At 43.1% G+C, this 17341-nt stretch overlaps 2 protein-coding genes across 2 annotated transcripts in view; both read left to right on the top strand.

Moving 5' to 3' along the window:
- LOC143298640 (uncharacterized) overlaps window positions 1–11810 on the top strand; it is a 15151-nt gene extending 3341 nt beyond the window's left edge. The window contains exons 3-8 of the mRNA XM_076611520.1: window positions 758–808; window positions 3533–3583; window positions 6039–6104; window positions 7271–7357; window positions 8457–8543; window positions 11659–11810. Coding sequence (XP_076467635.1) covers window positions 758–808; window positions 3533–3583; window positions 6039–6104; window positions 7271–7357; window positions 8457–8543; window positions 11659–11810 — 494 coding nt within the window. The remainder of the gene's footprint in view (window positions 1–757; window positions 809–3532; window positions 3584–6038; window positions 6105–7270; window positions 7358–8456; window positions 8544–11658) is intronic.
- A 26-nt stretch (window positions 11811–11836) lies between these two features.
- On the top strand, window positions 11837–17075 carry LOC143298519 (uncharacterized). The gene is made up of 3 exons (XM_076611369.1): window positions 11837–11983; window positions 15725–15851; window positions 16792–17075. Exons 1-3 carry the CDS (start codon window positions 11941–11943, stop codon window positions 16964–16966), a joined length of 345 nt encoding a protein of 114 aa, XP_076467484.1. The 5' UTR covers window positions 11837–11940; the 3' UTR covers window positions 16967–17075.
- Window positions 17076–17341: the final 266 nt, after the last annotated feature.

Below are 17341 nucleotides of genomic sequence, written 5' to 3'. Positions count from 1 at the left end.
CGAAGTCTCGTGTGCCAAGGTTGTCCATGGAAATAAACTGTGGAAAAAAATCCCACTGTAGTTGTAAAAAAAGCAAACAAATACACCTGCAGACAAAAAAAAAGAAAAAAAAGAAAAAAAAGAAAGAAAGACAGAAAGAAAAAAAAAAGAAAGCAAGAAAGAAAGACAGAAAGAAAGAAACAGAGAAAGAAAGAAAGAAAGAAAATATGATTCGGGCTGTACCGTGGCCCGGCACTGTCCCCGTGGAGAGCAGCCCGAATTTCACACAAAAGAAGTGTGACGCGACAAAAAAGTAACACAACAAAGTTTCAGTTCCTCAAGGAAGCGTCACTGCGTTCAGACAAATCCATACACGCTACAACACATCTGCCAGGCAGATGTCTGACCAGCAACATACCCCAACGTGCTTGCTCATGCCTTCTCTACGTGAAGTTCCGAACAGACTGGATTTCTTTCACAGAAATTTGTCAGAGGACAACACTTTTGTTGCCATGGATTCTTTTTCAGTGTGCCAAAAGCGTGCTGCCCGTGCGACGACGGTTTATCGTCTCATGCATCCGAAATGACCAATCGTTCAGTTGAACTTTCCAGTCAAACATTGGAGAAGGGGCGAGAGCGCGATTCGAATGCAGACTCTCACGGATATTGTATTGGCAGATAAGCGTCTCAACCATTCTGCCACAACAATACAATACAATACAATACAATACAATACAACAGAAGAGGGTTTCTGTGTAACTGTTTTGTTGTCATTCAGATCTGGACAATCAGCTGTCAGATGCAAGTTCATTCGAACATACGATGCCGTGTGAGTACAGAATAGAGATGTGTGTGTGTGTGTGTGTGTGTGTGTGTGCGTGTGTGTGTGAAAACCAAACTTACCACTAAATCTAAGCCGCTCACGAAACCAGTCAAGCAAACGAGAAAGCATGCTACACAACCTATCCTCTAGCCATTATACCCTTGTGGCTTACTATCGGAAAAAACAACAAAAAAACCCACCCTCAATAGGGCAGCCCTTGAGTGCATTTCCCAAGTTCTCAATGCATACTTCTCCCGTTCTCAATGTGCTTCTTGTGGCTGCGTATATGCGTTTGTTTGCGTGTTTGTGCGCGCACACGCTTATGTATTGTATGTCGTGCGTGAATGCACGTAGGCTATATCAATAAGTATTGATTATATATATATATATATATATATATATATATATTATTGTAAACGACTCGAGCTGTCCTGTCAGGGAGGTATGAGTATTATTAAAGTTATACAGACAGAAATTAAAGGGAATACCATTGTTATTTCTTTCTGTGTTTTGATATATCCCTATCCAATCCATAACAAGACATATTTTGAAAAAAAAAGATTGGTCTCTATAAATTAGACACGAAGATTGTGGGTTATTGTCGTGTGATGCCCTCTCTCTCTCTCTCTCTCTCTCTCACACACACACACACACACACACACACACACACACACACACACACACACATTACTATTTCACTGCTCTACATAAATTAATTTTCAAAAACAATAACTACGTATCCCTCCGAATTATTGCAGTGGACCAACATTGTATTTAATTTATTTTCACTCTGGTGTTTTCTTCTTCTTCTTCTTCTTCTTATTATTCAGTTATGTTTCAATGGTTATCCCTGTTAGACAGCCATGATTTTTGCTTGTTTCTTTATTGTTTTGTTTTTGTCAAACAATGCTGTCGGTGTCCTTGACCTTATCTCTTCCATCCAGTCAGTCGTTGTCATTGTTTTTTTTGCTTTTTTTTGTGCAGTGGGTCAGTCGTTGTCATTGTTTTTTTTGCTTTTTTTTGTGCAGTGGGTCAGTCGTTGTCATTGTTTTTTTTGCTTTTTTTGTGCAGTGGGTCAGTCGTTGTCATTGTTTTTTTTTGCTTTTTTTTGTGCAGTGGGTCAGTCGTTGTCATTGTTTTTTTTGCTTTTTTTGTGCAGTGGGTCAGTCGTTGTCATTGTTTTTTTTGCTTTTTTTTTGTTTTGCAGTGGGTCAGTCGTTGTCATTGTATGTTTTTTTGCAGTGGGTCAGTCGTTGTCATTGTCTTCTTTTGCAGTGGGTCAGTCGTTGTCATTGTCTTCTTTTGCAGTGGGTCAGTCGTTGTCATTGTATGTTTTTTGCAGTGGGTCAGTCGTTGTCATTGTCTTCTTTTGCAGTGGGTCAGTCGTTGTCTTGTATTTTTTTTTGCAGTGGGTCAGTCGTTGTCATTGTATGTTTTTTGCAGTGGGTCAGTCGTTGTCATTGTATGTTTTTTGCAGTGGGTCAGTCGTTGTCATTGTCTTCTTTTGCAGTGGGTCAGTCGTTGTCATTGTCTTCTTTTGCAGTGGGTCAGTCGTTGTCATTGTATGTTTTTTGCAGTGGGTCAGTCGTTGTCATTGTCTTCTTTTGCAGTGGGTCAGTCGTTGTCATTGTATGTTTTTTGCAGTGGGTCAGTCGTTGTCATTGTCTTCTTTTGCAGTGGGTCAGTCGTTGTCATTGTATGTTTTTTGCAGTGGGTCAGTCGTTGTCATTGTATGTTTTTTTGCAGTGGGTCAGTCGTTGTCTTGTTTTTTTTTTTGCAGTGGGTCAGTCGTTGTCTTGTATTTTTTTTTGCAGTGGGTCAGTCGTTGTCTTGTATTTTTTTTGCAGTGGGTCAGTCGTCATTGTCTTCTTTTGCAGTGGTTCAGTCATTGTCTTGTATATTTTTGCAGTGGGTCAGTCGTTGTCATTGTATGTTTTTTGCAGTGGGTCAGTCGTTGTCATTGTATGTTTTTTTTTTTGCAGTGGGTCAGTCGTTGTCATTGTATGTTTTTTGCAGTGGGTCAGTCGTTGTCATTGTTTTTTGTTGTTGTTGTTGTTTGTTTTTTTGCAGTGGGTCATCAGTTGTCATTGTCTTTTTTTTCTTCTTTTTTTTTTGCAGTGGGTAAGTCGTTGTCATTGTATTGTTGTTGTTTTTTGCAGTGGGTCAGTTGTTGTCATTGTCGTTATCTTTCCATCTGATCATTCGTAGTCATTGCTGCTGTTTTCACCCACCGGGTCATTCGTTGTCATGGTCGTTATTTTTTTTTCCACCTTGTCAGTCATTGTTGTCGTCGTTTTCATTGTCGTTGTCTTTCCATCCAATTACTCGATGTCATTGGTGCTATTGTTTCCCCCCGGGTCATTCGTTGTCATTGTCCTGATCCTTTCCATCCAGTCAGTCATTGTTACCGTGGTATCATTGTCGTTATATTTCCATCTGGTCAGTCATTGTTACCGTGGTATCATTGTCGTTATATTTCCATCTGGTCAGTCATTGTTACCGTGGTATCATTGTCGTTATATTTCCATCTGGTCAGTCATTGTTACCGTGGTATCATTGTCGTTATATTTCCATCTGGTCAGTCATTGTTACCGTGGTATCATTGTCGTTATATTTCCATCTGGTCAGTCATTGTTACCGTGGTATCATTGTCGTTATATTTCCATCTGGTCAGTCGTTGTGGTTGTTATTGTTCCCGCTGGGTCAGTCTCTATGTGTTTGATGTTCCAGTCGTAGTCAACACCACCATGGGCCTCTACACCTTTCTACACCCGTGCGCAAGTAAGGAAGATGTATTTGATAAAATCTCAATACTACTGCTACTAACAACTACTACTTCTGAGAGAAGAAAAAAAAAACCCCACACAACTATTTCTTCTTCTTCATCATCATCTTCTTAGTTGAAGAAGTAGTAGTAGTTCCCAACACCGACTGTCCTAAAACCCTCTTGGCCGAGAGAATGGGATGTAACTTGGGCAAGATATTCTCCACTGAGTCGGTACAGCAGTTACCTTTTCTGCTGTTCTGATGGTCATAGTCGAACACGACTGACTATCATACATTTATACAGTAGTAGTAGTAGTAGTAGTAGTAGTAGTAGTAGTAGTAGCAGCAGCAGTAGCAGTAGTAGTAGTAGCCATCATTGTCATTCGAGGGGGGATATGTAGTCACTTCTTAGATTGTTGTTGCTACTGCTGATGTTGGTGAAGAAGTTATTGTTGTTGATGATGAAGATGATGATGTCACTTGTTTTGTTGTTTTGATCTGTATTTGTCTGTCTGCCTGTCGGTCTGTGTGTGTGTGTGTGTATGTGTGTGTGAGTATGTGTGTGTGTGTGTGTGTGTGTTGGCGCGCGCGAAACGCACGTGCATGCGCGCGCGCGTGTGTGTGTGCGCGTGTATGTGTGCGTGCGTGCATGTGCGTGTGCGTGTGTGTGTGTGTGTGTGTGTCTGTACGCATGTGCATGCGTACTTGCCTGCATGTGTATGTGTTCCATGTAATTCCGGTTCGTGATAAATGCTTACCTCAAATACACGCAATTGATTACAATAATTATACTCATTAGTCTACATTCACCGATGATAGGTATACCTCTGAACGGCCTGTCAAGCATAACAGCAAAAGGGGGCGGAAAAGAAAGGACCTCAAACCAGCAAGCATCGAAACTAAAAGCAACGAAGTGAAACAAATCGCCCTTCAAACAAATAAACATCAGTCTATACCTGACGTCTTTCGAGTTTTACTTTACGCATTACACAGTGATTTATTTTTTTTAAAAATAAAAAAAATCTGGCATCAGTTGCATCAAAGACGACGGAGCGCATTATACCACTCTTCTTCTTCTTCTTTGTGTGTGTGTGTGTGTGTGTGTGTGTGTGTGTGTGTGTGTGTGCTTCTTTCCCATTTTAAGCGCTCTGTGCGTGGTGATGACAATTTACTGTGATGCTAACTGTTCTAATCGTGCAACGTCCTTGATTCCATTCTTCCATCCATCCTTCCTTCCTTCCTTCCTTCCAACTTACTCTCTCTTCGCCCTCCCCACCCTAACTCCCCTGCTCCGCTAGGGATCTTATGATAGATTCTTTGCGTTGGCTTACAATGCGAGGAGAGAAGACGCTCTTCTTCGTGTTTATGTTCTTATAATTCTTTTTAAAAGAAACAATCATTTATTAATTGTAATAGTTACTACCTTTTTTTTTTCTCTCTGTCTCTCTCTTATCTTATGACGGGCCTGAAAGGAAATTTCTGAACGGTGTGTGTTCCAGACGTTAAAGTGGTTGACACTGATATTGGTATTGATAGGCTATTGACATTCATATCGACAGGCTATTGATAATGGTATTGACTGGCAATTGATATTGATACTGATATTGATATTGATAGGCTATTGATATTGATATTGATATTGATAGGCTATAGATATTGATATTGACAGGCTTTTGATATTGATTGACTATTGACATTGATTTGCTTTTGATTCTGATTGGCTATTGATATTGATTGGCTATTGATATTGATATTGATTGGCTATTGATATTGATTGGCTATTGATATTGACAGGCTACTGATATTAATTGACTATTGATATTGACGGGCTATTGATATTGACAGGCTATTGATATTAATTGACTATTGATATTGACAGGCTATTGATATTGATGGGCTATTTATATTGACAGGCTATTGATATTGATGGGTTATTGATATTGATATTGATTGGTTATTGACATTCATATTGACAAGCTATTGATATTGGTATTGTCTGGCAACTGATATTGATACTGATAGTTGATAGTGACAGGCTATTGATATCGATAGGCTATTGATATTGACAGGCTGTTGATATTTATATAGGCTGGCTATCGATATTGCTAGGCTATTGATATTCATATTGATGAGTTATTCATATTGTTAGGCTATTGATATTGATGGGCTATTGATATTGGTAAGCTATCGATATTGCTAGGCATTTGATATTGATTGGTTATTGATATTGACAGGCTGTTTATATTGATATTGATAGGCTGTTCTATAGATATTTATGGGCTATTGATATTGATACTGTTGGTATTGATATTGATTGGCTGTTGATATTGGTAGTCTGTTGATATTGATATTGACATTGATACTGATAGGTTGCTGAGTTTGGTATTGACATTGGTGTTGATAATGGTTGTAACAGCAGTAGCAGTAGCGGTAGGAGAAACGTGTTGTTTCATTCTGGTCACTTTTTCAGCCAATGCAGAGGCAGCACTGAAGCTGTTTTACGACGAACACAGCCCTGTGCCTGACAAAAATTCCTGTGAGTATTGTATGTGTTTTTGATTGGTCGATTGATATGGATACTTATATAGCGCCTATCCTCGGTCGGAAACCAAGCTGTAAGCGCTTTACAAAGAAGGGGTCATTTGCACAACAGGCTGCCTACCTGGGCAGAGCCGACTGACGGCTGCCATCGGGCGCTCATCATTCGTTTCCTGTGCCATTCAATCAGATTTCAGACACGCACATTTTCACACTCAGACATGTAACATTTTACGTGTATTGCCTTTTAAAATTTTTTTTTATTTACCCCCACCATATAGGCAGCCATACTCCGTTTTCGGGGGTGTGCATGCTGGGTATGTTCTTGTTTCCATAACCCACCGAACGATGACATAAATTACAGGATCTTTAACGTACGTATTTGACCTTCAGCGTGCGTATACACACGAAGGGGGTTCAGGAACTAGCAGGTCTGCACATGATTTTGTTGACCTGGGAGACTGGCAAAATCTCCACCCTTTACCCACTACACCAGGCGCAGTCACCGAGATTCGAACCCGGGACTCTCAGATTGAAAGTCCAACGCCTTAACCATTCGACTATTGCGCCCGTGTGTGTGCGTCGCTTCTGTTGTGAATTGTGGGGCTGGATGCTCTGCTTCTCTGCCTGTGTCTGTCATTCTCTGTCTGTCTCTGTGTCTCTGTCACGGTCTGTGTCTCAGTGTGTGTGTCTCTGTCGATATGTCTCTGTCTGCTTAATTCCCTGGTATTGTGTTTCTCTCTCTCTCTCTCTCTCTCTCTCTCTCTCTCTCTACGTGTGTGTGTGTGTGTGTGTGTGTGTGTGTGTGTGTAAGAAGGAGAGAGAGAGAGAGAGAGAGAGAGAGCATACACGAGCGAGTGTATGTATGTGTGCACGTCTGGACGCCATCCTGCGAGTGTTCATACGACTTTTTGTATGTACGATGTACGTTCGCGCGCGCGCGCGTGCGTGTGCGTGTGTGTGTGTGTCTTTCTGGGAGTGTATATATATATAAATTATCTACAATTATATATATATGTATATATATGTATGTATATATATATATAATTATATATATGTGTGTGTGTGTGTGCGTGCGTGCTTGTGTGTGTGTGTGTGTGTGTGTGTGTGTGTGTGCGCGCGCGCGCGCTCGCATGCACGCGCTGGCGTTGACCATGTGGACAGCGTGGTGGGGAGAGATGTCCATTGCCATGCTGGGCCGACGCAGGAGGGCTGCCACTCGCGGACGTCACCACTACCTCTCTGAAAACGGTCAGTGCACGTGGGCACAGAGGGGAAGGGGGAGAGAGAGGGAGAGAGGGAGGGGATGAGAGAGAGAGGGAGAGGGGGAGAGAAGAGAGAGGGAGGGGATGAGAGAGAGAGGGAGAGGGGGAGAGAAGAGAGAGGGAGGGGATGAGAGAGAGAGGGAGAGGGGGAGAGAAGAGAGAGGGGGGAGAGAGAAAGGGAGAGAGAGGGAGAGAGAGACGAGGGGAGACACACACACAGAGAAAGAGAGATGAGGGAGAGAGAGAGAGAGGGAGTGAGAGAGAGAGAGATGGAGGGGGGGAGTGAGAGAGAGGAGAGAGATGTACGGAGAGACACAGGAGAGGGAGAGAGAGAGAGAGAGAGAGAGAGGCATTTCACTGTGACAACGTACTTTACCAAGGGAAAACAAAAAAATTCAGGCAGGAAAATCTGTTGTGACAAAAACGTAATACAATACAATACAATACAATACAATGCAATACAATATAAAGGACTAGGATATAAAACAAAAACAAAACATACTATAGAATACAGTACAGTAAAATACAGTACATGGCACTATAGCACATCACATCACAGCACAGCACAGTACAGCACAGCACAGCACAGCACAGCACAGCACATCATATGATATCATAGCACAGCACGGTACAGCACATTACATCACAGTACAGCACAGCACAACACAGCACAACATATATCACAGTACAGCACATCGCATCAAATCATACTGCAACACATCAGATCACAGCACAGCACAGCACAGCACATCATATCATAGCACAGCACAGTACAGTACATTGCATCACAGTAAAGCACAGCACAGCACAGCACAACATATATCACAGTACAGCACATCGCATCAAATCATAGTACAACACATCAGATCACAGCACAGCACATCATATCATAGCACAGTACAGTACATTGCATCACAGTACAGCACAGCACAGCACAACATATATCACAGTACAGCACAGCACAACACAGCACAACACAACATATATCACAGTACAGCACATCACATCAAATCACAGCACAGAACAGCACGGCACAGCACAGCACAGCACAGCACACAATAATGGTGTTCCCTCTGTGTGTGCAGACCTTCTGATCAGCATTTTGCAGCAGTTGCTGCACGACACCGGAAATGACGCAGGATGTGTGCAGTATTTGATCGAAAAGTACAGAGGTACTCGAACTGGGAGGCAAAATTGCACTGGCTCTTAGTGCTGCAGCCTCGGGGGCTAGTTGGCCTTTGGGAACCCTCCTAACGCCGACTGTCCTGAAACCCTCTTGGCCAAGAGAGTGGGGGTGTAACTTGGGCAAGACACTCTCCACTATAATCAAATTCTGGCCCAGATAGTCGGGACAGCAGTTACCTCCTCTGCTGTTGTGGTGGTCATTGTCGAACACGACTGACTGTCATACATATATTAGAGGAACAAGGTGCATAGATAGATATATAGATAGGCTGGTAGACAGGTAGGCAGATAGATTGGTAGATAGATGGACACGGGAGGGAAGGTGGGTAGATAGACCCATCGATCAATAGATCGATAGACATAGGCAGTGGAGAGACAGAGACAGAATGGATACAGTGCATACAGATATATGGAAAAAAAATATCGGTAGACAGACAGACAGACAGACAAACAGACAAACTATCCGACAGACAGATACACAGATCAATGCACAGACAGATATAAAATTAAAAAAAAAACTGAGACAGGAAGACCAGCTCAGGACGATATTAGTTTTACAGGCGTTGTTTTGAAAAATAAAATGTCCCCCAAAACTACATGGTATACGGCATTAGTTTTACATATGTTCCTTGTGGGAACAGAAGTTTCCCTAATCAACTTCTCCCTCCTTTTATTAACTCTGTGAAAGGTCATTGGGGCGCCTCGACGGGCGCAACAGCCGAATGGTTAAAGCGTTGGACTTACAATCTGAAGTTCACGGGTTCGAATCACGGTGAGGGCGCCTGGTGGGTAGAGGGTGGAGATTTTTACGATCTCCCAGGTCAACATTTGTGCAGACCTGCCAGTGCCTGAACCCCCTTCGTGTGTATACGCAAGCAGAAGATCAAATACGCACGTTAAAGATCCTGTAATCCATGTCAGCGTTCGGTGGGTTATGGAAACAAGAACATACCCAGCATGCACACACCCCGAAAGCGGAGTATGGCTGCCTACAGGGCGGGTTAAAAACGGTCATACACGTAAAAGCCCACTCGCGTATATACGAGTGAACGTGGGAGTTGCAGCCCACGAGTGCAAAAGAAGAAAAAAAAAGAAAAAAAAAAAAAGAAAACTGTGGCGCATCACAGAAGAAGAACCGTTCACCAGATTCCTCCATGATGTATCTGTCGGATGTGTTCAAAGCCCCTCTCTGCAAATGGCTTTCCTGTGTGCTGGCCAATGGTTTGCCGCACTTTTTGACTGGTGATATATGATCAGTTTTATCTGATGTTTAGAATCGTACGATAACGCTCCATTTCAATGGCTTTTGGTATTGGTAGGATTTTCCTTATCTGCTTTGATACAGAATGATGTTTGCTTTAGACGTTTTTTTCTTCTTCTTTTTTTTCTGAGCGTAGTATTTGCCCTGCATTGCATAGATATACAGAATGACGGTGGTTTTTAGTTTTCATGAACATAGTATTTTGCCATCACAACATGAATATTTGGAAGAAATGACATTAGTTTTATATGCTTTAAAAAACAACAACAAAAAGTGATTTCCCTGTTCTGCATGAATATACATAGAGGTATTAGTTACACGGGTGATATTTATGAACAGAGTACATGCATTTTCCTTGGGATATACAAAATGACTTTAGTTTTTTACACGTGTTCTTCATGAACACTGTTAGTGTTTTTTTTTCTCCCAGTCACAGCATGGGTAATAATTAGTCAAGAAATCAAAATGACGATAGTTGATATGAACATGGCATTTTCCTTTTACTCCATGGGGAATACAGAACGACGTTAGTTTTACAGGTATTCTTTTGAACACGGTGCTTTCCATTCAATTGTACTCATCCCCAAACCCTGCCACCCAGCCCCCCCCCCCCCTTACCCCCCAACCCCCCTCAAACCTGTCCCCCCCACCCCACCCCTTGCACCCCTCTTGGGTGTAGACCATGAACAAGAGACCTCCACGATCCCCTAAGCTGTGTATTTACCGCCACCTGGCTCCATGTAAGGCCACTCTACTTGGTGTCTGCTTGGGGGTCTTTTCGCCAAACGTTTCTTGGGCGGCTTCTCGTTCTCTCGCACAGAATCGTATTTGTATATGTATTTCTTTTTATCACATCAGATTTCTCTGTGTGAAATTCGGGCTGCTCTCCCCAGGGAGAGCGCGTCGCTACACTACAGCGCCACCCTTTTTTTTTGTATTTTTTCCTGCATGCAGTTTTTTTAATTTGTTTTTCCTATCGATGTGGATTTTTCTTCAGAATTTTGCCAGAAACAACCCTTTTGTTGCCGTGGGTTCTTTTACGTGCGCTAAGTGCATGCTGCACACGGGACCTCGGTTTATCGTCTCATCCGAATGACTAGCGTCCAGACCACCACTCAAGGTCCAGTGGAGGGGGAGAAAATATCGGCGGCTGAACCGTGATTCGAACCAGCGCGCTCAGATTCTCTCGCTTCCTGGGCGGACGCGTTACCTCTCGGCCATCACTCCACGTTGTATAGTGGTCGGGGGAAGAGGGTGGGGTGGGGGAAGCCGACGGGAGGGCGGGGGGGGGGGGGAGTGGGAGAGGGGGGCTTTTGTGTTTCAACAACCCGCAGACCCCTAGTAGGACGACGTGAGATTCGTCACCCAAGCCGGAAAGGCTGAGCAGGTTGAAGGGCTGGGGCCGAAACAAACACTGATCCACTGGTCCTCGAGGTTGGGTGTTGGGCACAGGGTCAGAAGCCCTCCATGTCCCGTAAGGAAAAAAAACAACAACACTAAAACAAACAAGCAAGCAAACAACCCCCCCAAAAAAAAAAAAAAAACAAAAAAACAAACAAAAAACAAAACAAACAAACAAAACAACAAAAAAACAACAGCAAAATAAACAACAACAAAAACCAACACACACACACACACACACACACACAACAAAAACCCGAGCGTTTGCAACAGAAACATGCTTTTCCCTGCACTGCATCGGGTATCAGTATCAAACGAGGCCAGTCTTTCCTGTAGATGGTGCCGCAACCAGCTTCAAACAGTCCCACCCTGGCTTCAGAGTTCCGACCACCCCTCCCCCCACTACCACAACCACTACCACCACTACAACTACACCAAAGCCAACGACCACGACACCAAGGCCGACTACACCTCGTCCAACAACCACGCCTATGCCAACGACCACTACGCCAACTACGACTACTACGACTACTACGCCAACAACTACGCCAAGGCCAACTACGCCAACAACAACGCCAACAACTACACCTAGACCAACTACGCCGACAACTACACCTAGACCAACTACGCCAACAACTACGCCAACAACTACACCTAGACCAACTACGCCAACAACTACGCCAACAACTACACCTAGACCAACTACGCCAACAACTACGCCAATGCCAATAACTACGCCTAAGCCAACGACAGCCCCACCATCCAGTGAGTTTTTATTTAAAAAAAATCTATTTCTTGTTATTATTTGTTTGTCAATCTGTTTATTTATTCATTTGTGTTCTCTCTCTATATATATTTCCCTCTGTGTGTGTGTGTGTGTGTGTGTGTGTGCGGATCTGTGCGTGTTCTCTCTCTCTCTCTCTCTATATATATATATATATATGTGTGTGTGTGTGCGTGAGAGAGAGAGAGAGAGAGAGAGAGAGAGAGAGAGAGAACGAACGAACGAAAATGTTTTAATGAACTTTGGCCATGGACCACAATTCAAAACCAGGGGACTGGGGGTTGGGCATGGGAAGGGGTATTATAACACTTGAATAGATGACACAATATCATAATATTCATGGATTTGACATGAATTCTACTTAATTAGGTCTGAGTATATGATTTCTCCTTTTCATCGCATGGAAAATAAATTTTGATACATGGCAATTTCTCTGCTTGTTGTTTGATCGGAGAAGTGAACTAAGAGACATGTTTAGGAAAGTCTTGAAGAAATTTTGTCCGTAAATCAATATATACAGAACAAACAAACAACAAATGGTATTCATCTTCTAGTTCACCTTGGCAAAAAGGACAATGCTTTAAAACATCATTTTCAGTGTACCTATTAACATTATTATTTAAAGGAAGCACATTGAATCTGGCCTGACACAACGCCACTCTGAAACAATATTCATCAGCATTTGTTATGTATTTTTCTTTTTCAAATATAACTTTAAATGATCTGTAGCATGAATATCTGTCTCTATCACTAATAGTACCCGACCATTCTTGAATGAAGATATCTATAAGTCTTTGCTTGAAAGTAACAAGAAATCCTTTCACATCACCAACACCTTGTTGCAACCACACAAAATTAAAACCTGTTGTACATAATATTTCTCTAACTTGAGAAGCCCAACACTGTTTTCCATTTAAATCTAATCCAAGCAGCATCTGATAAGTCATGTATGGCAGTCTGTTTTGATCCATCTGTAGTATGAGAGAGAGAGAGAGAGAGAGAGAGAGAGAGAGAGAACCCTGATTTCAATCATCTTATGGACTTGCTTATCCTAGCATGCAAAGACTGCTCGGGCGGATCAGGCACGGGACACCGTCAGGATTCCACAGCTGTGTGGGTGATGCAGCGACACACTGCGGAACACGAAGAACTCACGTGTCAGAGCAAGGGAGACAACCCGAAAATTCACTGCAGCTAAAGTTCGGTTCAGTTCAATTACTCAAAGAGGCGTCACTGCGCTCGGACAAATCCATATGCGCTACACCACATCTGCTAAGCAGATGCCTGACCAGCAACGTAACCCAACACGCTTTGAAGTTCCCGGACGTAACGATCTCTTTATGCCGCTGTTCCTGAACTTCTGAGTGGGATGGTCCCCGAGCACCGTTATTTATCGATCCACTGTAATATCGAATCCATCACGTTCATGTTACGTTGTGCACTCTCTACAGCGATAGTTCACACATCACTGCTCTTCGAACGCGAAACGTTGACTTTTACCGCACGAAGAAGGTGGCAGAATGGTTAAGATGCTCAGCTGCCAATACAGAGAGTCCATGAGGGCGTGGGTTCGAATCCCGCTCTCGCCCTTTCTCCCAAGTTTGACTGGAAAATCAAAACTGAGCATATATTCTTTCGGATGAGACGATAAACCGAGGTCCTGTGTGCAGCCCGCACTTGGCGCACTGAAAAAGAACCCATGGCAACGAGAGTGCTGTCCTCTGGCGACATTATGTAAAAAAGAAATCCACTCTGTACACAAATATATAAGCATGCACTCAAGGCCTGACAAGCGCGTTAGGTTATGCTGCTGTCAGGCATCTGCCTAGCAGATGTGGTGTAGCGTATATGGAGTTGTCCGAACGCAGTGACGCCTCCTTGGCGGAAGCTGAAACTGAATCTACAGAGGGCACATCAAGTGGCTGAAGCAAGGCCACACACGTTCCCTGCCATCAGTCATATGTGTCAGTACGCTAGCAGGACGTCATCACTGACCCAGAAGTCCTGGACAGAGCCGGAACTCCAAGCATCGAAACCAAGATCCCTCAGGCCCAGCTTCGAAGGCCTGGCCACGTCATCCGCATGGAAGGGTCCACAATTCCCCGACAGCTCTTCTATAGGGATCTGGTGCATGACAGACGCAAACACCAACGCCAAATTTCAGTTTCAGTTTCATGGGGTTGTCAAAGCGTGCGGACTGCTCCGTATACGCTACACCATATTTGCTCTAAAAACAAAACAAAACAAACAACATACAAAACCCCTACAAAAACAACAACAACAAAAAACACAGAGCTGGTGCTTGATGTTTGCATTTATAAATCAAACTGAACGCGCTGATGAGGCATTGAGAGCCTAACCAAGGTCAAAGGGACGCCCAAAGAAGAGGTAAAAATAGGCCTAAAACCTCAAAGCCAGCCTCGGAAAAAAAAAAAAAAAAAAAAGGGGAGAAAAACCTTCAGCCTTGCCAGCTTGAGACTGCTGCTGCACGTGATAAAAGCAGCTGGCGTGCTCTAAGAAACAAGGCAGTGAGGACATGTGAGGGAGATCGCCGCCAGTGCCTTACAGCTGCTCGAGAGTTGCGTCTGGCCTTGTCCCTGCCTGCTGGCGTTCCATTTCCCACCTGCACGGCAGCCGCACGTGTGCTTCGGACTTTGGGATCTGGTGTCACGTGTCCACTGATTATTATTATTATTTCTTTTACCGATGACGACATTTCACATCGTCATACTCGACATGACGGCATTTCACATCGTCACTGATCCTCGACATGACGGCATTTCGCATCGTCACTGATCCTCGACATGACGGCATTTCGCATCGTCACTGATCCTCGACATGACGGCATTTCGCATCGTCATCCTGGACATGACACTTCACATCGTCATCCTCGACATGACGGCATTTCACATCGTCACCCTCGGCATGATGACACTTCGCATCATCATCAGTCTTCAGTTTCCAACAGATAGCCATGATGACTGCTGTGTCCTTAATTAAACTACAGTTTTGAAGTGAAAGTATGCCCACATTAGATTACCAATCATTCCCTTCTCAATATGCTTAGTGTAGTGTTTGAGCATGCGCACAATGGTGGGAAAAAGACATTGGTGCCCGCGGCAGAGCTGCTATATTGTACTCCAGTTTTCTAAAGGTTCTATTTTCATTTACGCACGTGCCGTTATTCTTTTATTGGTGCAAAACAGTGTGAATATAAAAATTATGATGTGTGTGTGAACGTAACCATGGATATTATGATGATGGTGGTGGTACTGATGGTGTGTGTGTGTGTGTGTGTGTGTGTGTGCGTTTTGACAATTCGAAAAAGATAGGTGGCAGAACGGTTAAGACGCTTATCTACCATTACAGTGTCCGTGAGGGTCTGGGTTCGAATCCCGCTCTTGCCTTTTCTCCCAAGTTTGACTGGCAAATCAAACTGAGCGTCTAGTCATACGAATGAGATGATAAACCGAGGTCCCGTGTGCAGCACGCACTTGGCGCACTGAAAAGAACACCCATGTCAACATAAGTATTCAGTGTCCTCTCGCAGAATGTTGTCGAAAAAAATCTAGCGTGATAAGCACACAAACGTATGCATGAATTCGAGGCCTGAGCAGAGCAAATTGGGTTATGCTGGTGGCAGACATCTGCCTGTAGCAGTGAAGGCAGTGCAGTGACGCCTCCTTGAGAAACTGAAACGGAGACTGTGTTGACCATTGCAGTCTCGTGCACGACCTGCAGCGGGCTGAGGTGTCTGCTGGGAAGTTACGTGACGTTGTGTCCGGCTGGTCAGTCCTTCTGCATGACCACTGTGACGGAGACGGGTACTGGCCGACAGATTTCTAGAGGGTACTGTGGTTTTTTCTTCTCGTTTTCTTCGTCTTCTCTTCTTCTTTGTTCGTGGGTTGCAACTCCCTCGTTCACTCGTATGGACACGAGTGGGCTTTTACGTGTATGACCGTTTTTACCCCGCCATGTAGGCAGCCATACTCGTTTTCGGGGGTGTTGTTATACCTTCTTCATCTGCTTGTCGTTTTTGATGTTATTCATTTTAATTATCATTTTATTTGTTATTTCATGAATGTTTATTTATTACCATCATTATCGTTATGCTTGTTAATATTTTCTTCTTATCATTCTTCTTTTTGTTATTTATTTTCACCATCAATTCACTTGTTATTTTATATATGTTTATCATTACCATCATCATCATTCTTAATGTTATTAACTTCACTTGTAGTTATTACAATTCTTTTTCTCGTCACCATCATCATTGTAATTATCTTTGTCATAATAATTATCACCATTATATATATTTTCCCCTCCTCATCATTATTATCTTTGTCGTAATTATCATCATTATTTTTTTCATCATTGTTATTATCTTCGTCGTAATAATTATCACCATTTTTTCGCCATCATCAGCAGCATCATCATCATTATCTGCCTTCCCTTTCTTTCTTTCTTCATCCTTCCCCATTCCGTTTTTTTTTTCCCCAGGTTAATTAACTTTTTTTTAAACTTGTTTTTGTTCAGTTCACATTACAGTGTGCGCAATCTCATTCACTTGTCTTTTAATTTTTTTACATTTTTTGTTAATGAAAAAACAAACCAACCAAAATAAAGATAATACTACATATACGGGGAAAGCGGGGTACAGTTCCTTCACTAATTTTTTTTTTTTTTTTTTTTAGACATCATCATCAGTATTATCATCATTATCTACCTTCCCTTCCTTTCTTTATTCATCCTTCCTTTCCCCATTTCTCCCTCCCTCCCTTCCTTCCAGGTGTGCCAGCCAGACAGCGTGTGTGGACTTCAACCAGAATGAGGACAGCGCGGTGTGCAGCCAGGTGGACCATCAGATGCTGCCCAGCGGCACCCAGTGCCACTTCTGCTGCACGGGAGACAACTGCAACAAGCCTCCCCACGTCCGGCCTGATGCCTCCTCCCTCTTCCCCTGACCTGACCTCGTGTCACACGTGACGTCTGCTGGTTAACTCATACCCTGAGCTTCGTACGTGTTGTTGTTGTCAACTGCTAATATATCAACATCATGACCCCCACCAACACCATCAGCGGCAACATCACCACCAGCAACAACACAATACTACTACTAATTTATACAGCACTTTCAAAACATCTCAAAGCACTTTGCAAATAACACTTCACTCAGAAACAAAACACACACACATGGAAATACATATGTGGATCCACCGAGTATTGAGTGCCTTTATGAAAAAGACTGCTTGATTGAAAAGGACTGTTTTTAGATTTGTTTTGAAGGGTGTGGGAAAATTATGGACTGAAAGAAGGGAAGATTAAAAGAAGAAAAAAAA

This window comes from Babylonia areolata, chromosome 24 (assembly GCF_041734735.1).
Source record: "Babylonia areolata isolate BAREFJ2019XMU chromosome 24, ASM4173473v1, whole genome shotgun sequence".
Classification (NCBI taxonomy): Eukaryota; Metazoa; Mollusca; class Gastropoda; order Neogastropoda; family Buccinidae; genus Babylonia; species Babylonia areolata.
The sequence above is the reverse complement of the archived record's forward strand: the minus strand, read 5'-3'. Positions and strand labels throughout refer to the sequence as shown.

What these genes read in the sequence shown, in the direction of transcription:
- LOC143298519 (XM_076611369.1), top strand. Translation starts at nt 11,941, where the DNA reads ATGCCAATAACTACGCCTAAGCCAACGACAGCCCCACCATCCA. An exon ending in AACGACAGCCCCACCATCCA is followed by an intron (nt 11,984 to 15,724) that starts GTGAGTTTTTAT and finishes TGACCATTGCAG; the next exon opens with TCTCGTGCACGACCTGCAGC. An exon ending in GGCCGACAGATTTCTAGAGG is followed by an intron (nt 15,852 to 16,791) that starts GTACTGTGGTTT and finishes CCTTCCTTCCAG; the next exon opens with GTGTGCCAGCCAGACAGCGT.